The following is a 22,160-nucleotide window of genomic DNA, read 5'->3' as shown; positions in this document are numbered from 1 at the left end:
GTTGAAATAAAATTAGAAAAGAAAATCGCCACTGTCAAAAAATATAAATCAACTCTAAAGTAAATTAAAATTGAAAGTTTGAAAGTGAATTTTCACTGATAATAAGCATGATAGGCAATAATAATAACAATCCACAAAGAAGAGGACAATAATAAATATACCGTGTTGTTAAAATCGATTAATCAATGGCACGCCATTATGTTTATGCTATTGTGCCCGCGATGAGTATGTAGCGCGGACTCGTTTCGATATAAAATAGGACAAAATAAATTAGACCGTGTTCGCTTTTATAATGTGTTCGGTACTTTCGTGCATGCTGTCATGCACACCACCCGATAATGAAGGGTAGATAACAATAAATGTCATGTTTTGCGCAATATTTTTCATTTTGAATAAATAAATATATTGCTATTCCAGAAAATTGGCTTGTAAAACACCTCCAAAGTGGAAAATCAATGTTTGTATGTTTCAATTAATAAAGAGATGTTTATTTGTTTTTGAAAACAGTTTGGGTACCCAATGATATCCAAAAGTGTTATTCTATCGTTTTCGATCCCCGTGTTGGTTCTGAATAATTCATTGCAAGCTTGAAAGCTTGAATTGATCTACATGACCTTTTTTTCCTCCTTAAGAAACATGATACCTCTTTAAAAATGTATAATGCAAAGTCCATTATCGAGATAATTATTTTTTCTTTTTCTTTTAACCCAAATTTCTTTTTATACAATCATAATTAATAAATTATTGATATGTTTTCTAAACTTACGCACTACGTCAATGCGTATTAGGGGCAAGTATGGAAATTTAAAGTACGTATACAGCTAATTACTGATTAGAATGACTGAAAATCGTGTTCGACTTTTCCACATCGCAATTCGGACTAGCTACGTTGTATAAGTCTAGTGGCGCAATTAACTTGTGCATAATGAACGCTGTAATAATCTCGCATTACAACAAATTTGCATATTTATGCGATCTCTTGAATTGGTCTTGCCTGTGCGACACAAATAATGCGAATTCGTTAGTTGATAAGTCACAAACTCACACCACGCGTCCATTGTAATACTTTATCAACTTTGCATTAATTTTATTTTTTGCTAATCGAGTTTTTTAAATGCCATCTTGGCAATTATTCGAAGAATTACCATTGTTTGTTTAATTTTTTCAATATATAACAACTAAAATTCATACGCTATAATTTAATGGTCAGTTATAATTAGTTTTAAAAGAAATAATGTGTAAACGCGATTATTATGCAACTTGATTACATAATTATTCAGGAAAATTTAAAAAATCAAATTGGTTTTATAAATAAATTTTCTAATCTAAATATCTAGAATCATGCAAATTACATGCTCAATAGTATTGTAGTCAAAACCAAGCAGAAACACACACAATTAAAGTTAATTTTAGCTTCGGTTTACAATACATTCAATAAGCAATAGCCATTCATTAGACGACGCAAAGACGCAAGAAAAACCAACCCTTTTGTCTACAATAACAATTGCAGCGCATTATGGCCTCGTGCGCCGCGTGCTCATGTGCCACTCACGCCGCCTCCACCGCCACCACTGCGCTGTGTAGAGCGGCACTCGCACATGGTCGCAGCGAAGGAGTTGTCGTTCACGCGACGATTTCCCGCGCCCGTCTCGCGTTCCTTTTCCGCCGCCGAATCCGGGACGAATAAATTTTACAGTTTCTGTTTCGCCGATCCAATGCGATCCAACGCGGCAACGACACCCATCCGCTCGTGTGTTAACCGTTAATAACTAACCGACGCGTGCTTTCGATCACTACACCCACGCTTCGGTATAAATTATGTTTAAAAACTTTTCGTTGGATAAAAATACACATACGCGAGAAAATTATTATCGGATATAATAAGACAATTGTGACCGGTGTTTTAAGTGGACATAAATGTCAATTTGAATGGTGAATCATGAAAGAGGCGGTGAATTGGTGAATATTATTACTTATTGATGAACAAACTATTTCCGTTCGGTCAAATATTGCCTACAAAATCTAAAATTATAATAAATAATTAAAATTTAACGTCATCACTGGTAATAACATCTGTTTATTGGTAAATATTATCTTCTACCTATTTCCTATCGATACTTTACTCTATACTTTTATATGTTGCACTCTACTTCTTACTATGTGTGTGTAATTGTCTTATATTTGTGCATTATCATATTGTTAGTTACTTACTTTATATTAGACGTATAATTTATAGTAAAATAGTAGAAAATGGAAACCGACGTAGGTATGTAAGTTCAATTCACATAATAAATAACAAATTGAGTCAATGAAAGTTATTTTTGGTTGTTTTTCGGTGTAATTTTAGTTTGACAAATAGATCTTCGTTTAGGGCGGTTTCAAAGAGAGTCATGCCACTTGATTAATTATTTCTTTAACAAGGACGAATAGTTATAGGGCGTACTACTATAATTTTAGACAATTTAATTAAAAATAAGACTATAAGACAATTAATATGATTATTTGCATTTAGTTGAATAAAATGTTTAAAGTTTTTTTTTAGAAGTTTTAAACTTATTTTAAACTGTAAACTATTAGAATTCGTGTCCGTGTGAGTTGGGTTTGTGTATCAGTGAGTACGCATCTTACTTAAAAGTATCTCTATATTCTAAGCCCAGATGGCGTCAAGATGCTCATTTTTACATTAAATTATTCAATGCAACATGTTGAGACTTGTTGAGAATACAGCGAGACGTATCAGTTCACGCGGAAGGATAAATGTTTCTGATCAAGTTCGCAGAAGATTGTGTTTGTTTACAATTTTGCATTCGCTTGCTAATTTAAAAACAACACAAAATCGGATTTATATTTTCACAGCAAGTTTAAACGTTCATTCATCAATTCTGCTAGAAATTAATATTAATTGATGCATATAAAAATAAAATTAGTCATTAAATTAAAGTGAAGTAAATAAATTATTTGTTTCGTTTTTAACTTATTTGTTGTATTGCTACTACAATATTTTGCAAAGGAGAAATTATTTCGATTGCTGGAGAAGAGATATCTCACATACACACTTCACTTGTGTGTGTGTGTGTGTGTGTGTGGTGTGAGCTCATACGTCGCATGCTTGTTTGTATCAGTGAGTGCGCATATTGCTTAAATATATTTCTCTTATCTAAGCTTAGATGGCGTCAAGATACACATTTTTGCATGAAATTATTCAATACGACAAGTTAAGACTTGTTCGGAATGGAGATAGATGTATCGGTGCGAGTTCGCACGCTATGATAAATATTTCTTATCAATGCCGCGCGAGATGGTCTTTGTTTTGAATTCAACCGGTCATTTAAGAACATATTTACATTTCAGATTTTAATAGCAATTTTAAACTTTATTCATCAATTGGCCTAGAAGTAATTATTGAATGTTGCAATTATTTTATTTCTGAATATTACAATATTTTTCCTTCATCACGAAGAATTTGTTTACATTGTTGAATAGGACGTTTATCACATTTTTGGTGTAATGGTGAACGTAGACGACACTCAAATGGACAGAATACAGGTTCTTATGGGTGTGAGTGAGCGCATCTCTTCTTAAACATAACTTTATATTTTAGGCCTAGAAGGCGTTAGGGTGTACATTTTTGCATTAAATTTATAAGCACTAACATAGGAACATTATAACAACATGCTTAAACCTAAAACATTCAATTTACAAAGCCACGAACGTAGGTATGATATATAAACTTTTAACTCATTAACTACTTACCAGGGGTAAGTAACGAGACGTTTTAATCACCCCTCACTCTGCAATTTATTTTGCCTATCATTAAAACCGTCATTAAAAAAAACACGCGTTTTATGCCGTCGTAAAACTGAAAGCAAGTCAAAACACATGAATTAAAACCTAAAACTATAAGATATATACTAAACTATACTTTCTTCATCATTCACCTACAATATATTTTATACTAGCACTACTAGTATTCGTATTATTTTCTTTTGGATCAATCTGATTGAAATTTCAAGGTAAAATATTTAATTAAGTTTCGTTTGTGTCGTGCGGTCATAATAATACCCCGCAGTGTAGTAGTAATAGTGTCTGCGCATTTTTTGTTCTATCCGCCACCCCCGCTGGCGAGTTTTTAGCAATAATTGTGTAACCTGTAACCTGGTGTGAGCGAAATAATGGCGTAATCGCAAGGCGCGCTTGAACTTGAAACGTTGAAACCTGACTGTGTTGGGATTATTTGCATGGTTCTTGAACCGCCGCATTTTCGTTTTCCGTTTGTATTCGCCGTATATTATAGTTACATATTCCGGATGAAATTGCTGATAAATCTGCACGCACCTTATGTGCGACGTAACCTTTAGCCACAGGCGGTTCCATGAAACAAACAGCCTTGTCGCTTCGTTGACTTCTTAAACGTTTTATAGTATTGGATTAATCACAACCCAGGAATAAATCATACAAATTAGTTTTTATGCTATATTTTAAAATTAAGACGTTTTACATGAGATTAGAGCCGAAAACCTGTGAAAGTGTAATTTATTCATTAAATTATTAAAATTATATTAAAACACAATAATTCATTGTGGAGATATTAAAAAATGAATTATTTTATATTTTCAATAGATATTTATGTTAAAATATGCAAGTATTCATAGTAAATAAAATATTCATAACAATATAAACTATATAAATGCATTTTATTATAGCTATCTAATATTAATTTAAATTTGCGTGCATAAATATGGAAAATTTCTTTAAAAATCAATACGAATATTTTTATTTGCCGTGGGTGAGAGATTGTCCTTTTCATTAATCCGTTAGTTATGCATTTATGGTAATATATTACCAACATGCAATAATAAATTCTGTAATTATATTTCATAGCATTTTCATTGTTTGTGTCGTAAATATTGTATTCTATTCTAAAACTCTGCATTTTTCTTCTTCTTGTGTCTGTTGTGTGCGTACAAATGTAATTTTTGTCCTTCTAGTCTTTGTGCTGTCTTTTCTCGTTAAATCGTTCTTATTTTAATATAAATTTATATAAATTGATTACAGTAATTTGGTAAAAAAATATTGTCATAGTGCATTTTGAAGTTGATTATAATATATCGCGTGATAAATCATCTGAATGGTAATATCTGGATAACATAATGCCTGTGCCGAGTCGAAAGCATTCACAGCATGCGAATCGATCGTACAGACTGAAGCAAATGAATGGTCTGTACGTGCACTCCAGCCCACCAAGAGGTAATTTTTGTTTGTTTTATTGATGATGTTTAATTCATGTGTGGTTTGGACTTTTAGTGTATATTAATTGGTCTTTTGTCTGTTGTGATTGTTAAATTGATTATTTTCGTGTGTGGTTTGTGGTTTTTCTATACTTAGCCAACGGTCAATTTAATAAAATTGTTAAACAAAACACGAGCTTCAATTTACATTAAAATATCGATTTCCTGCATTGTCCGAGTAATTTGTTGTAAACCAAGTCGAGTCCTATTTTTCTACTTAGGAACTAAATAGAATTTAGGTTATGAGATTTTTCACGATAGCGATTCGAACACGTCAATGTGCACTTTCCATTTATCACATTTTCATGGTGTCACTTTTAATGCCATTGATAGTAATCTCTATGAAGTTATTCAGGTCATGAATAACTACATCGTGTGCATTTACTAAAAATATTTTTCCTTTAATAAAGATATTAATTGTTTTATTTTATTTTTATAAACTTAAATACATATTACTTATTTCCTGACTGTAATAAACTAATAGAAACCTATAATTGCAGTTAGGTACACATGTTAACAATCGAGCTTTATCGAAGGTGGTAAAAGTGGTTCAAAAGTCATTGTACGAATGCAGGACTGATGTCTGATATAATGATAGTGGAGAAACTATCGAAACAAATTTCAATATCCACAATCTCACACATTTATTTTATAGTTTTACGTATCATGTATAATTAGGTTAATAAAACCCAGAGAACTATGGAATATTTGGTACCATTATATTTATACAGTATAGTATTTTATTGTAGAGGTATTACCAAACTAACAGAACAACAGGAGTCGTTGAACGCATCCATTAATCATAAAAACTCGAAAGGCATGCACTATGTCGATTGTTTTGTCGTAATTAAGTGCTGCAGCCAATTTATAAAAACACCTGTGATGGTAAAATAAACTAGCACATGTTTTACGACACTATGGAACAACAACTACATACTTATTATAAGTATACATATAACAATGGAGTTGTTCAACGACCCTACAATACTGTTTAGCCTAAATCTGTATTCATTTTGTTGATGTTCTATGTTGAGGGTATTGTTGGAATAGAAATGTCAATCATTTCATACCTCAGTTAAAGAATTGAGTGACATCTGAGGATAGGTTCTTATATGTCTGAATATGAAATATTGCATTCTTATAATACCCAGTTAGAATTTTTGTTGTTTCAAAAAAAAGACAATTTTTGGGTAAATTAATTGACTTGGGTAATGCCTAGTTCTTTTTACATTGTTACCGCCCCTTAAACAAGAATATACGTTTCTTATTTTTGACTATCATACTGTTTTGTATTTATTTTTTTATTTACCCATTAGATTTACGAGTATTAACCACTTAACCTCCAACACTTTGATTCTAAAGTGTTGTTAAAATATGAAAACATTTATCACGAAAGATAATTAATAATGCAAAATTCAATTTCTCGAATACACCTACTTACCACGTAAACACATTTACGTTCTTTGAATTTCTCATTATGCGTTTATATCAGGCGCTACCTCGTGCATTGTTTACTTAAGTTTCTTACAATGGGAACATTCTCGATGAATGTATGCCGATCAAAGTGATCGATTTGCAATTCTGTTTAGTACGTGTGTGTCTAGATTGCATGCATGGACGAAGACACGTCGTATTATTGACAATCGTGTTTTCTTCCGTGAATAATTACACATACACGAGTTGAAGTGCATTTACACATGCATAATTTAATTCTACTCCAGGAAACTGCGTAGAATAATGCTAAATATAACTTCACTCAAAAATAAATAAATTGGTGTTTTGTAGGTTGCATAGGTTTGAATTGAATTGCGCAGTCAAGATAAGGTTATGTTGGTCCCAATTGTTGCCTAACTTGTTTGGGTACATTCTAACCACAAAATGCTAAAAATAAATTTAAAAAAATGAACAAATTTTGTTTGTATTAATATATAATCATATAAATAAACTTCTGTTTTATTTTTTACATTTGATAAATTTATACATTTATCAACGCCTTCAAGTCGTATCTGAAATAATACGATTATCTTATTCCACTACTCATACTCGTATACCTATAACACAGCCATAAGTTTTTGTTTGTTTTCAAGAACTAGGTATGCATAGTGTTTGTTCCATTCTTCATGGGAGTACTTATAACATTTTATATTTTTTATCTTTCCCTGGAAGTACTCGCAACTGTATTGTGCACAATGGTTTTTAATAAACGCATGTGTGTATAATTACGATAAGGGCGCGCCGATAAATAACACCGTGGGCATTTTGCGTGCATAACGTAGGTTTATAACGTTTCGCCTCCATTACCCACCAGGTACCGTTTTCTTTTAACTGCAATTAGCGAAGTTGCTCGTTCGATTGCAACGCAATAGTCGGAAGGCATGCAGTAAAGAGACCCCTATTGAGTTATGGTATGCAAAGCGACATTTTAACGCCTGCTAACATGCATTAAGTATTTCTATGGTTGTAGTACATTGAAATGAGGCAGATTTCATTGGTGCATATGCTCAATAAGCTAAATAATCGATAATTTACTACGACTTTAGGTAAATTGCGTTGTATTTTCTTTAAAAAATATTCCACCTTTTTATTTTGATTATTAGTCTATTAAAGTTAATGTCAGTTACAGTCTTCTCTTCGGATACTAGTTTTCTAGGATAAAGGACTCATGTCAACGATCGGGCATTGTCGCACAAATTACACCCTCCTGGAATGTTTGGACGTCATAATTTACCTTAATACATGTACTTTCTTTAAATTACGCAAGCCTTACTAATTTTACAAAATCATTAGTAATTATCCTTAAACACATCAGTGACCCACCCAACCTTAATCAAATTACGACAAAAAATTAAAATTAATAACATACATGACATCAACACATTACGAGAATTAGTAATTGTTCGTGTACGTGATAATTAAGTTTTTATATGAATATGAATAACAGGGTGGAATTCATTAGGCTGGCCGCGAGTTATGACATGAGAAATGCGAGGTGTGAAAAAACAATGATTGAAGTAATATGGGCTTGGCCTGCAAGTGCCGAAAGTCGTTACAAATTTGATGAAGCATTGCGCGGGTTAAACAGTCAACACGTTTTGGCATTAATCACTTTCGAGACATCAGAGCGTTAATAATTAATTAGCACCAGCATAATTTAGTTGTACACAAATCAATATTTTCTTGTACGGATCATAAGAATGCCCAAATGTTAATATCACCCTGTGTTAGGTACATATAAGGATATCATTTATATATTTGGCATGCAAATTATACCCTTGTGTAACCTTGTGCAATCTTGCTAACATAACACTAATATTGATATTCATGAAGTGTTGTTCACGATGTGTTCAAGTGTATTCTATGATTATTTGAAATGAACAAGCTTTCTACATTTCTCTCTCTGCTAGATAATGCATGGGGTTATCAATACAATTTCTATTATAATTTAGCACAGCTGATGAACACTCGCCCCTATGTCTTGCAAAATATTCAAATTTCATCGACTGCTTTACTAAATAAATTTCTAGCATGGTCTCAGTTTTGTTTTGGCTTTATACACCTTCAGTTCTCTTTGTTTCCTCAAAAGTTTACACGTTTTATATAAAAAATCGAGCATAATTTTTTTATATTCTATTTAATAAAGTGAATTTACAATGTCGGAATTTCTTACAGTATTATCGCTCAACTCAGCGCATTTAAAACAACTGATACGATCCGGTGATGTGGAACGCTTGGAAAATTTGGTCTACGAGGGCCAAGGCAGGAAGTTGTTGACCGAAAGCTCACCGGATCCGAAGGTCAAGAATTTTTTGAAGAATTTACCCGTTTTAATGGCAAGTAAACACTATCTATTATCTCTATCTTTATTTTTTTATTCGCCACCAATTCAATCAATATATCGATTTATATAAGTGTCGAGTTTACGACAATTTCAAATATTTAAAGCGATTCGACGAGACGACTGTCTATTTCATTGAATCCGTAATGTGTTATTCTCATGAAAGTGCCAATCAATTCTGAACAGCAGGCGATTTCAATTCACATGAAATTCGATTACTCCGAACTCATTCTCACTTTTTAAGAATATTACACAAAGTGTTGACGCTTTTATAGAGAAAAACCGAAGGACATCTTTGAAACGCAAACATGAAACGAATAAAAAACAATATCCAACACGTTTTGACACGTTAGCAGTTCATATAACTAAACATTTGTTACAATAAAATAAGTACACATCACGAAACATGAAGAGAATTTACATAATGAAACTCGCAAGTCGCAAGGTCATTTCTCTCAAAGTCTCCACATTTGAAGACTTTATTTAAAACGTAACGAAAGTTACGAACGGAAACGTAAATATGAAAATCCATCATAGTTTATTTTTCCGTTTCGTATACTCTACTAAATTCGCAACAATAAACTCTGCTAGACGTTGTAGATTTGATTCATTCATACATAATGCAATCATAGTCATGCAACCATGCAATTTTCGTTTTATTCAAATTTTTGCCAGACGTGTTGACACAAATAAAGATATAAAGATAACTGCGTTCCACTCGTGCGATTGCAATTTATATAAAGTGCTTAATTAATTGTTTCAGAGTAAGATAAGCTTGCTGCACGATGCCGTCAACAGCGGCCGCCTGGATGAACTTCAGGCGCTGTTGGATGACGAAAATGAAAAGACTAGAAAGAGACTGATCGTTGCCAAAGACGACGCTGGGGTTGGATTGTTACACAAAGCCATTTATTATGACTTGAAGAGTATATCTGAATGGATTATTAGGAATTATCCGAGTGCTGTTCAGTCTAAAGATGCGGTAAATATAAATTAATGATTTTGTGTTCATCTTTTCTTAAATTTTAATGTTATTTTTAGGAAGGACGCACGCCGTATCACTACACGCCAATGTGTACTAACGTAAGTGCTATGCAAAAGTTTTTGAAGATAGCCGGAGCCGATCCGTCAGCATTAGATAACAGACAGAGATCAGCAAAGTATTATAAGGACCATATTTCTGAATTGGAATTGCCAAGTGCACACAAAACGGCGTTTTCTTCGAGGAGGGGAACACAAGTTAGTGATAGTGAGTATTTTTTTGATATATTATTTTGTTACTACGTGGATTTTTGCAAAAACGTGCAAAATTCTTACCTTCAACTTTAAGTTCAACCTCAATTAATTCCGCAAAAATAATTTCATGACGTGTAAACGCGTCCGACCCTACACGAATATGGCACTATCAAGATGAATATTTAATATCAATCGCTTTAATTATGCAAATGTACATTTCGGGGTTGTGTATTGGGCGATAAATAACTGATTGGCAGCAATTTAGCCACTATATATAATTTCAGGGCGTCGTTTGGCATTGTGGCAGAGGTTTTTTGCTATAGTGTTCTCGTGTTTATTCAATTCTTTTCCTCGCCTTCACTTGGCTTTGATTTGATTTGATTTGACAAAAACACATTTTGCGTGCTTCCAAGCTCAGCTCTAATTATAGCTGAAAGATTTACAAGTGCTAGCCTGCTGTAGATTGAAAAGAAGCCAAAAAGTAATCAAAAAAAATTAATTGAAGTGAATGAAAGTTTGAATTATTATGTTTGGTAATATCCAAAATTACAACAAATTAGCAAACATGTAAACTCAAACATAATTTACAAGTCGAAAGTTGAGTTGTTATTTGTTATTATTTGATGCTTGCGCATTTTCTCTTTTTTCCCTTTTTAACTTTATTTATTCGAAAATATTATTAATATGAAATACATTTAGGACAATGCCATCTGATTAATTATGTCAGCACAGTGACACGCCCTCACGAATGATAACTACCTCCGGCACGATCTACATGTTTATGAAACACAGCTTTATAAATTGTTTTTTTTATTGCGCTGCCCACAGCAAACGTTCTTTCAATCAGCGCAAGTTTTGTAACAAAATTTGTATGTATCAACGCTCCAACAAAAAATTCCTGTGTTTATTACACGATAAAATATTCGATAAAAGCACTGCGGGTTTCGTTTTTTTGCTTTTGTTAGAAACTAGTTGGGTATTAAAAAAGTTTTGGATTTAATTTAGCTCATTACATCAATTCAATCTAAGATAAATCAAATCAGGTATCTAAATAGATTTTCTTTTGTAAAACCAGCAAAATTTTTATTTCATTGAATATAAAAACGGGGAATTAGTAGAACTAACTAGTCTCGCTTAATAAATGAGAAAAACTTTGTAACTTGACGGGATAATTATTGAGTAAAAAAATATTCTTGGAATAATGAGCAGTTCTGAATCATCAAATTAAGGTCGATTAATTGATGGGAGTATGTCACCCCAAACTGTTACAGATTCACAATTAGAAAAAAATTGAATGGAAATTTTTAGAAATTGCTGGTATCTTCAATATTCGTGCGTGCATCACTGTAATGAAACATGTACACATAAATTATTTACGGGCAATAAAAAGTGACGCGTCCGACTAATGATTTCAAAGACCAGATATATTTCAGAATAGAATATATATTAATGTGTATGCCGTAAAGAAAATGCATATTTTTATATTAACTACGCTCAAAACTCAATTATGGAAATGAAGAAAAATACTAAAAATACGAGTTTATGACCAAAAAAATATTAATCATGATTAGCATTTCCAATAATGTTAAACACTTCATTACGTGATTCGTATATTTCTAATAATTGGTACAATTCTGATAACTTGCATATCGAACAGTACGATTAACGGGTATCTTGTGTTGTATTCCCTTTATTTAAATTTGTATCCGTAGAATAGTAAGTCACATACCTTGGGGATCGATAAATGTTCGGTAAATGTTCAATTATTAATACGTGAATCGGGTCACGTGACGGCCTGCACCATATACTGGTCGTATTGTTATTACAAGCGACACGAAAACAAGCATGTGTTGGTAACGATGTTCGTGTACTTGTTTATATTGAGTGTCCACCCTGTGTGTGTATTCTAGCAACGAAGCAAGTGGTAAACGGATGGAAGGGTAGTTGCGTTCTTAATGTAGGTGTACGCAGTTGATGGTCATTTACGATCGGTCGCGTCGCTCAAACGCTTACAGCGCATCGCGTAGGCAGCATTATCATATACAAAAGCTCTGAGCTTTTCGTACGCGTGCATAAAATCGATAAATTTCCAAAATGCGCGACGGCTTCTCAGGTCTGAACATCAAGAAGTCCAACATCCGGATATGGATTCATCAACGGGATCTTGCCAGCCTACAGCAGGTAATCTGGGAAGGACATGGTAACAAACTGCTGGTGGAACACAGTAACAACCCAAAAGTCAAGAGGTTTCTTGAATCATGTCCTTATATTCTGGTAGGTCTTTGATTGCCGCTAAAATGGTAAGATGTGAGAAACTACGGATTTGTTTTGGATTGTTTAGGGGTGTATTAAGGACGTTCATGCAGATGTAGTCAACGATGAATTTGAAGCATTCCAGGAACACACAGCTCCACCAGCACCCAATGTTATCTACATTGCGAAAGACTCCAATGGTCTAACTCCACTTACACAAGGTTGGTGGGCTTTTACCTTACGATTGCGGTAAAATCAAAATGGCGTTTTGTGTTGGATATTTTATACAGGCTGCTGGATTGGGTCGCACGGATATTGCTGAGTACATCATTTCCCACAATCCGAAGAGTGTTTCATGTGTGGACAACGAAGGCAGGACGCCACTCCACTACGCAGTTATCCTCAAAGATGGCGGCAAAATGTTTGATTACCTCGTCGAGGCCGGCGCAGACGAAGGCGCTCTCGATAACGTAAGTGTGATAGTGTTTGATTGTTCTAGCACGCATGACGAATGCCCCAAACTACGCCCAATTGCGACGTGGACGGTCGACTACGCCGACTCGTTGATGACTGTAATCATATGAATTAATTAACGACAATTACAGAAATCGAAAAGCGCAGGATTTTATAAAACTCGAACCAACGAGATTGATGCTAAGCTACTTCACGTCATTCCGGATTCACCGCGCAAGGCGAAGGAAGGTTCGACATTCGACTGGGGAATACTTGGCGTCGCTGCAACTCCATTGGACGAGATGGCTAAACCGATAGCATTGAATGCTGAGGAAGTGTTTGGTTCTGAGGAAGCACCCACCAATGGCAACCACGAGGAAGTTGATAAAATTGAAGAAAACAACAATGAAGATGAAGCTACAAATGGAGATGGAACTGCGGAAGAGGAAACACCTGCAGAAGCTGAAGTTGAAGCTGAACCAGAACCAGAACCTGAAGCTGAACCAGAGCCAGAACCGGAACCAGAAGCCGAGGCTGAGCCCGAACCCGAGCCTGAACCGGAACCAGAACCAGAAGCAATTCCAGAACCAGAACCTACTCCTGAACCTGCACCTGAAGCCGATCCTGAACCTGAACCCGAACCTGAACCGGAACCAGAAGCTGAACCAACTCCAGAACCAGAAACAGTAGCTGAACCTGAACCTGAACCAGAAACAGCAGAACCAGAAGCCGAACTTGAACCGGAGCCTGAACCAGAACCAGAACCAACACCAGCACCGGTTGAAAGGGAACCTACTCCAATGCCTCCACCAATTGCAAATACCGAAGAATCAGCACCAGATGAAGAATCCGAACCTAAAAAAGATGGAGAGGAAGATGAAGAAGAAGAAAAAGAAAAAGAAGATGAGACGGCAATTGTTGAACCAGAAGCAGTTATTGAAGGTGTAGTAAATGGGGAGAACGAGATTGAAAGCGTGAACGAGCAAGGCGCAACAAAAGATGACCGTGCCGACGCTGAAATAGCTGCAATGGTTTCCTCCGGCAACATGGAACAACTAGCAGCATTGGTTTTAGAAGGTGAAGGTGATCGCCTGATGGGTCATACCAGCGACATTCCGGAACTTCAATCTTTCTCGACAATGTTCCTGTCTACATGGTAAGTGCTTGTACAATATTTCAACGTCAACATGTCTGCTGAGTAGGTTAATCAATAAAACAAAACTAATCAATTATTTATCCATTCATTCGTGTGCCGCTCTACAGAATAAAATCAATCGGATTCACATGGCTGCTCGAGACGGTAGCTTGAAAGATTTACAGGCCGCGTTGGATCGACGCAAATTCGCAATTGCCAAGGACAAGATCTCGCCCAATGGCGCGACACCTCTGCACGTGGCGACCGTCTTTGGAAACACAAGCGTCGTTCGGTATCTAGCCGGCCGATTCCCAGAAACAGTAACAGCAATGGACGATAATGGTCGCACCCCATTACATTATGCCGCCGTGGTGCCAGATAATGGTCACTACTATAATCTATTGGTACACTTGGGGGCAAATGCTCGCTCCGAGGACAAGGTACAACGGGCAATGACGCGTCAAAACACAATCGATAAATGTTCACGTGTACTTATTACATTTACAGTTTGGTCACACTCCAGATTTTTACCGATCTAATCAAGGCGAATTCTCACACCGCGCCATTCTGACCGAGTATGGTGCTGAAGAGCTCGCCGAGGAAATGCTTACAGACAAAGGTAAGACATATGTTGGTATCCGAAGAATTTATTTCTGTGAAATGTTGTATTATTTTGTGTCCAAGTGTTTTATTTGTATTTTTAACCTACCGTCCGCGTGTCGTTCGTTTTTGACGTTTGTTTACCTACATATACATCTCTCTATCTCGTCCAGTAATGACCAAACATTACCAATTTTGAAATGTGTGATAATGCGAAAACCGTTCTGGCACAAACCGTTTGTTACTTACCACAGTTCCCGATGACGTGCATTCGGCCCGGAAAGATTTGGATGATCAGGACATGATTACGGTATTAGAGCGCTGTTACAATGTGCTACACGGCAGGCGGAACAGCAACGCCTCGTCAGCGGCGTCTACCGCCACGATTAAGTCCATCGCATCATCGCACTCTATTCTCAGCCGCCACACACGCCGATATGTCTTCGATAGCGTTCGAACACGCGTTACTCGTTTAGATCACAACTTGTATGACGTAATCTGGCCCAGTGTGAAGAAATTACCTACTGATGGTGAATTCCGCAATCATTTGGAATCCGATCTTCTTGTTGGTATTATAGCGCCTGATTTTGCTGCATATCACGTGTTCGCTGAACTTATGCTACCGATAATTAAAGACGCTAACAACATGGATCCACACATCGAATTGTTACCTCATCCGAAAACTAAATTCGTACAGGTTGAGGAGCTTGACGACAGTAACGAAACAGAAAAAATAAACGATCCTGATTTAGTAAATGAGGATGACTGTGAGGAAGTTGTAGAAAAAACAGTTGCAATTGATTTAGATCTTGACGTTTCGGCCAAAAACATTATCTCCGGACGAGTTGAATGCACTCGCAATTTAGATACTTTTGAATTGCCAAACAACCTGAGTGTAGGTGAACTGGAACACGTAGAGCGTTTGATTACTACAGTTCTTCTAAGTGCAGAAGTTGCACAGTCTCTGTATCCGAATGCTACAGAGGACGAAATTCGAGACAAAGGCAATGGTATCTATTATACCATGAACGAAATTTTGGAGGAACCATCCGAGGCCAGAATAATTCTCGCCTCTAATGGTCTCCTTATTCCATTATGGAACATTCCTGATTCAGACAGACTACACGGAAAACACTGGCCATATGGCAGAGGTGTTTTTGTGAGCAATAGCTATAATCTAGCTGTTTGGATTAACGTGCTTGACCATATCCGTGTAGTGACAGTGACGTCCCCAATTAAACCCGGAAATGTGGGTCAAATTTACACACGTTTATACAAACTCGTCAACTGTCTACAAACGAAACTAAGCTTCGTCAGGGACGAGTATCTAGGTTATCTAAGTGCCCGCCCCACTGCCGTCGGCAACACCATCCAATTCAACTTCAACATTCGATTCCCACATTTGATCAAAGAACCGGAAAACTTTAGATATTTGTGCAATGTGCGTGGATTAAACTACTTCCGCAACGCGGCCAGTGCGGATATTGTGCGGATTGGAAACAAGCAATGCTTAAGTATCACCGAATTGCAATGTTTCGAAGATTTTAGCACTGCAGTGGCCAATATTCTTCAACTGGAAAAGGACATGGCTATGTCGAGTTCGTTACATATCGCCGCACTGTTTGTAAACATGTTCAAACGGAAAAAGAACGGTCACATCGAAAGCTAAATTCAGTTGATTATTGGAATACGATGCAATATACAATAATTACGTCAATTAAGGGAGCAATGATTAATTATTTAGTGATAATAATAGCATATTTGATGTCAATGTGTAGCATATACGCGTGTAAATACATCTTCATGTATAACTTTTATGAAACTTATGAATAAGTGATTTTATTGGAAACTGGAATGGATAACGGATTCTAAGATTCAATATCTATGTATATCTAGGTAAAAACAAACGCTCATTCCGACGAAGTTGTGTATAATGTATAATGTGTTGTCCTTGTGCTTGATTTGTTTATAATTACATTTCATTTTGAATTTGTGATAAACCGTTGTCATTGTGGTCGTTCCAGATCAATAATAACATTGTTTACTCATGTTTTATTTGTTCTCAGATGCTCACAACATGCAAGTGGAAATGCCCTTCTTTTGTACCGAGGAGGGACGCTACTTAGCTTCCTGTAAGTTTGACATTTACATACCATGAAGTTTTGTTTTGTCTATACTTCAATTTCCATTTTCTGTAACTTTCCTTGTATTGTCTTAGTGTAGTGGTTTGGAGTGTGGTTCTGTATCAGTATTACTAACTTTAACTTATTCTTCCTATGGAAACCTAGTCTAACCTATTCTAACCTAATGTTGCTTTTTCTTATTCAATTTTAGATTTTTAGTCATCGTCAGTTATTGATTATTCGACCACAAGCAGAATATGTTTACGCGTATATAAATGTTGACCAAATATTTTAAAATTGGATAAGAACATATTGTGTGTAGTTTGTATAGTGAAGTAGAAGCTAATGTTTGTGTTGGTTTTTTGTATATGTTGTAGGTACATTAAACATAAAAAAATAGTTTATATGGAAATATTTATAACAAATAAATATATCAAAATCTATCAATGCAAACATTTGAAATGATATTTATGACTATCATTTGTAAGATTATGAACCTGCGAATATGCACTACTTGTAAAATAATCAATATTTTAATTGCTTATTTACCCGACAAAGTGCCTAGAATTGTAGAATTTTACTCTTTATATTTTCCTAATTAATCTTTTAATCAGGCATTAATCTGTATAAACTACGTTTTCTGTTATTGTCTACTTACTCATTTATCAACTGTTTGTTTGTACTTGACTGTTTGTTTGACTTGCCTGTAATTTGTCTGATGCTTTGCATTTTATCTTTTCAAATATTCTATTTGAATACTTCGGTTTTTCAAATAGACTAAATTACAAATGGTTGACCATTTTGTTTGCAGTGTAACCTCTGGTGTGGTGTTCACTCCTCTGTGTAACTCAAGTGTTTTTAAACAAATTTTGCAGTAATTGCTTCCATTCCAGCACTCGGCGATCCGTTGATAAAAGGTCTAACTGAAGTCGCCAGCAAGCGGCCTTCGGATCCAATTGCTTATCTCGCTCAGTATTTGTATCAGTTTGCGAATAATAACAATAGGGCACAATCAAGAGGTCGAACTCAGGTAATAAATTTATTTATTTTTGCAGGAGATAATCTACTGGTACATAATAAATAATAAAACCAAACTTAAATTACCTATACAAATATGTGTTAATGCAGGAAAGTCAAAATATGATAACAGTTGGAACTCCACCAGAAGTAGAAAGTGAAGAATTGGCTCCTCCACCAATGCCGCACGCAAACATCGATGTTGTCACTCTAGATCCCAATGAAAACATGCCAGAAGAAGAATCAGCTTTTAGTCCTACTAGCCGGGTATGAATTCAACCTTGATAACTGTTAGATTCACTTGGTGTTAACAAATATTTATGCTCAAAAATTTAGCTGATGTTAGTAGGTATATAGATTTGATGTGATTGTGTTTGTCTAGGACGAGCATGGTCAAAGCATGTTGCACTTTGCTGCCGCCCGATCGCACGGCCGCAACGCTTTATTCCAGCTGCTAGTGGAAACAAACATTAATATCGGTTACCGAGATGAGCTCTATCGCACTGCTAGGGACATCACGGTGCAAGCGGCCGTGCCGGAAAACACGCTCGAGATTGATAGATACGTGTTGCAAATTGCCACTCAAGGTAGATCAATTTAAACTTAATGATGTTCCATAATCAGAATTACTTGTTTAAAACCGAATGTTAATTAATCATTTTTTAAAAATGGTTTTCTAGGAGACACAGATAAATTAGTTGAACTTTTGTTAGATGGTTACGATCACATTATAGACATTATAGATGAAGATGGTGTACCAATTTCTGAGGCTGCCAATCAGGCAAATCAACCAGACACAGTGGCATTTTTACATTCAATTTTGGCGTTTGAAGTACGTTTTCTGATAAATTTAAAAGAAATATTCTGTATAAATATTTTAAAACGTTTAGGAACGACGTGAGCGTGTGCATCATGCGATCCGCGAAGGAAACCTAACCGACGTGCGACAAATGCTAGCTGATGCAAACGACACCGGTAGTGGTCGTTTACTAGCAATCGGAAAGAACAGCTACGGTAGGTGTACTCTACACGTGGCTGTACTATGTCAACAGGAAGAAATCGTCGATTATTTGGCGAATACATTCCCGGAAACATTAAGCATTGGAGATAACGTAAGTTTTAACCAACTAAATCTAAATAACGAAGTTAATTTCGTATTATTTGAGTAGCTGGATAGAACTGCTTTGCATTATGCGATGGGTATTGAAAAGATTGAGTCGATTAGTCGAGTATTGATTAAATCAGGAGCAAAACGGGTCTCAAAAGACTTAAAAGGGCGTCAACCAACTTACTACTTCATGAATAAATCTGATATATTGCGCCTGCAGGAAGAAGAAGAAACATTCTAGCAAACTCTAAAAAGCGGACTGAATAATGATGGAATATTATCAACAACGAAACAATTGTGGGGTGTGTAACAAAATCACATATGTATTTATATAGATGCATGAAAATTAATTGATATGAAACTAGATATATCTATTTGCTGAAACAAAACTATTATACTATAAATCGCACTTCAATCACGTTTAGGTAATGTTGTATTCGTCTATAAAATGAATATAACTGTTTGATAAAATAAGAATACTGATTGAATGACTTGTTTTTGATATTTTTAGGGGACTTATGATAGCTTTTAGACAAATTGTATCTTGTGTATTTAGAATAAACAAAAAAATATTTTATTGTCTTATGCTAGAAATTGCGAGGGATGTTGTAGTTTAAAGAATTTATATTTATTAATAAAATTATTCTAAAGATTACTCCATATTGAAAATTGTGACATAACTTGGGAAAAAATAGTTTTCTATTCAAGAGATGTATTTCGATTTTTATACAAAAAAATCTTTAAATATTTGTATATTGATGGTCGATGTTGTCACTGCGAGTGTGGTTTTTTGGACGGTTCTATATTGGGTACCCATGGTTGTGGATTGATATATGAGACAGACACGGATGACTTTAAAGCTGCAAAATAATATTTCATAAGAATATTAAATATTGCAAAATAAAAATAGCATACTATCCATTCCTCGTCCAAACGGTAGCGGTTTTTGCCTGTTCCTAGAATGTTCTCGCCAATACTCGTAGGCTTGCTGACTGACCTCAATACGCCGTTGTTTCTCTTCTTCGCGTTCAATTAGTGTCAATTGCTTTTTAATGTTTTTTTCTATTCATTTAAACACGTGTACAAATTAATTAAAGTTTTAAGTTGCTAAAATAAAAACCCCACCTAAATCGTCTTTTTCCTTTTTTCTCAACCAAATCTGATAGTTTCGTTCTTTTTCGCTCAATCGCTTGTTTTTCTCTTCTTCCTTGCGTCTTGCTTCTTCCTGCTGCTGTAGTTTCAGTTGTCTTGCTTCCTCATCTTTCTTTTTTTTGTTTGTCAGCCATCGCTTAAAGTTTTCGCGTTCCAGTTCTAGGACAGCCTGTTTTTGCTGTTCTTTAATCTTTTGTATCAGCTGATCACGTTCTTCCTGTAATTTCCTCTCACAATCTTTTCGCCGGCACCATTCACGATAATTCTCGCCTCGCGTGTGATTGTCAGTGACACGAATCGTATCGATTGATGTAAGGGATGGTATTGAAAGCCGTAGGTCTGATGTGGAATTAGTTGCTTTGACAGTGATACCGCTGTCGCTTTCAAATATAGATTGCGAATTTAATTTATAAGCGCTATTCGAAGAACTTATCTGTGATATAGATCCTATACCACTTTCACCGTGCGCATCATTAACATCTTTGAGCATTTCCTTCATCTTTGTCAGTGATAAAGGTTCATCTATTTTAGGTGGTATTCCATAACCTTCAGCTTCTGCTTGACTGATTTCTTCTTTCGGTGGTCGAGGATGGCAGGGACAGTCGTCTGGATTGGTAAAACAAGCACATCGCTTAACAGTGACTGTTTTTGGATGGTCGCCGCTGCCAGGAAAGTAAATTGTTTGATTGCAAGAGTTCATCTTGTAGGTTGTTTCAACGTATATCGCCGGGTTGATGTATTCGCGTACCTTTATGTTATTTTCGTTTACGTAGCCATTAGTTTGGTGCTCGATTGTTCTGTTATTTATATGAATCGGAGCTGAGCTTTGAGTTTTTGACATTTGCGTGATATTTACAGTATAAGTGCTGAATAAGAAAATAACGGTTAAGTGAAGTGCAACACAAAATTCAGCAGCAGTTTAGCAAGTTTAGAAGTAAAATAACTAATTTTTGAACGCAAAATGAGCACTGATTGAACGCGAAATCACGCAAATGCGGACAAACTCAACAATTAAATGAAGGGATGCCAAAAGACAATTAGACATCAACATATAAAAAAACAAAATGGGTTGTCATGTCATAAAAATCAATATCATTCAAATTCGTTTGGTTTTCCAACTAAGAATATCGAAAATCCTAAAAATGTTCTAATTCGGAAATTTTATTTTGATAACAACACATTTTCTTCGATATTTTGAAACGTTTTTGGCGTGGGGCTTATCATGGTTTATGGGTAATCAACTTTTTACATCGCGTCATGCTGCGCTGCATTGCTTGGCAACGGCCGATTCAGAGGAGATTCAGTCTGCTCTTAGTAGTGCGCAGTGCACGGTACGGTTCTTTCAATTTTTTAACGCATGTGTCCCGCGCGCTGTTTTCTAGCGCCGCATCAACTTGCTGCATGCAGCGAAATCTAGTTTAGTTTAGATCACAGGTATTGTGCCTATTTCAAATTCGTGTACAAGGTCGCGTGACGTCGACGCGCCGGCTTTACGCACCTCTTGCTTTCTTATCATATACTGTCCCGGCGTTGTTTACGCAGTTTCGGCATGCACTATCGGTGAATTGCAGCCAGTTTCGTGCCGGTCGCTGGTTAATCCAGTCGTGTTTTGAGAGGCTTATATCGTTTATTCGGACTTCAAGATTCTAAATTTGTGTTATACTCGAAGATCAATCGACTATTTATTTGTACTTTGCGACTATAGTAATTTGTTAAATGTTCGGAAATGCCGGTTTTTGATCGCGTTTGTTAGGAATATTACAAGTCACGTGATAGTGGATTTGATAGCATTCTTTACTCGGCGTTGTGTTTGGTGTCGGTTACTAAATTAATCGAATATATATCGCCGCCATGTTGATTCTCATCATTAAGAGAGATCCATCAGACTCGTGTAAGTATTTTTTAACTAAACAGCACAGATTGATTATTTTGTGTTGATTGTTAATTATAACATTATTCA

At 35.6% G+C, this 22,160-nt stretch overlaps 3 protein-coding genes across 4 annotated transcripts; 2 read left to right on the top strand and 1 right to left on the bottom strand.

The window, feature by feature from the left end:
- Positions 1 to 1,607: 1,607 nt before the first annotated feature.
- On the top strand, positions 1,608 to 17,725 carry LOC135804346 (uncharacterized). The gene is given in 16 exon segments (XM_065318201.1): positions 1,608 to 2,083; positions 5,056 to 5,247; positions 8,958 to 9,118; positions 9,887 to 10,105; positions 10,165 to 10,372; positions 12,473 to 12,633; positions 12,701 to 12,823; positions 12,825 to 12,833; positions 12,903 to 13,082; positions 13,218 to 14,190; positions 14,193 to 14,221; positions 14,329 to 14,640; positions 14,708 to 14,819; positions 15,055 to 16,696; positions 16,867 to 16,932; positions 17,135 to 17,725. Coding segments are annotated over 13 exon segments (3,999 nt in total). The 5' UTR covers positions 1,608 to 2,083; positions 5,056 to 5,150; the 3' UTR covers positions 16,470 to 16,696; positions 16,867 to 16,932; positions 17,135 to 17,725.
- LOC135803672 (uncharacterized) lies at positions 16,878 to 19,289 on the top strand. The gene is made up of 7 exons (XM_065317344.1): positions 16,878 to 16,932; positions 17,799 to 17,953; positions 18,052 to 18,207; positions 18,323 to 18,527; positions 18,621 to 18,772; positions 18,831 to 19,052; positions 19,110 to 19,289. Exons 1-7 carry the CDS (start codon positions 16,878 to 16,880, stop codon positions 19,287 to 19,289), a joined length of 1,125 nt encoding a protein of 374 aa, XP_065173416.1.
- Positions 19,290 to 19,729: 440 nt separating this feature from the next.
- On the bottom strand, positions 19,730 to 21,243 carry LOC135804333 (inner centromere protein-like). 2 transcript variants are annotated; one of them, XM_065318178.1, is made up of 4 exons: positions 20,949 to 21,243; positions 20,174 to 20,862; positions 19,964 to 20,110; positions 19,730 to 19,908 (listed from the first exon to the last, which is right to left on the bottom strand). In XM_065318178.1, exons 2-4 carry the CDS (start codon positions 20,697 to 20,699, stop codon positions 19,820 to 19,822), a joined length of 762 nt encoding a protein of 253 aa, XP_065174250.1. In that variant the 5' UTR covers positions 20,700 to 20,862; positions 20,949 to 21,243; the 3' UTR covers positions 19,730 to 19,819. The 2 variants fall into 2 exon arrangements, with proteins under 2 accessions (XP_065174250.1, XP_065174249.1); XM_065318177.1 differs by having other exon boundaries at positions 20,174 to 21,243.
- Positions 21,244 to 22,160: the final 917 nt, after the last annotated feature.

This window comes from Atheta coriaria, unplaced genomic scaffold, assembly GCF_025399875.1.
Source record: "Atheta coriaria isolate IRGN ID8LTWV9N9 unplaced genomic scaffold, Caltech_Dcor_3.1 hic_scaffold_3_pilon, whole genome shotgun sequence".
NCBI lineage: Eukaryota > Metazoa > Arthropoda > Insecta > Coleoptera > Staphylinidae > Dalotia > Dalotia coriaria.
Note: the sequence above shows the minus strand (reverse complement) of the source record. Positions and strands in the feature narration are given on the sequence as shown.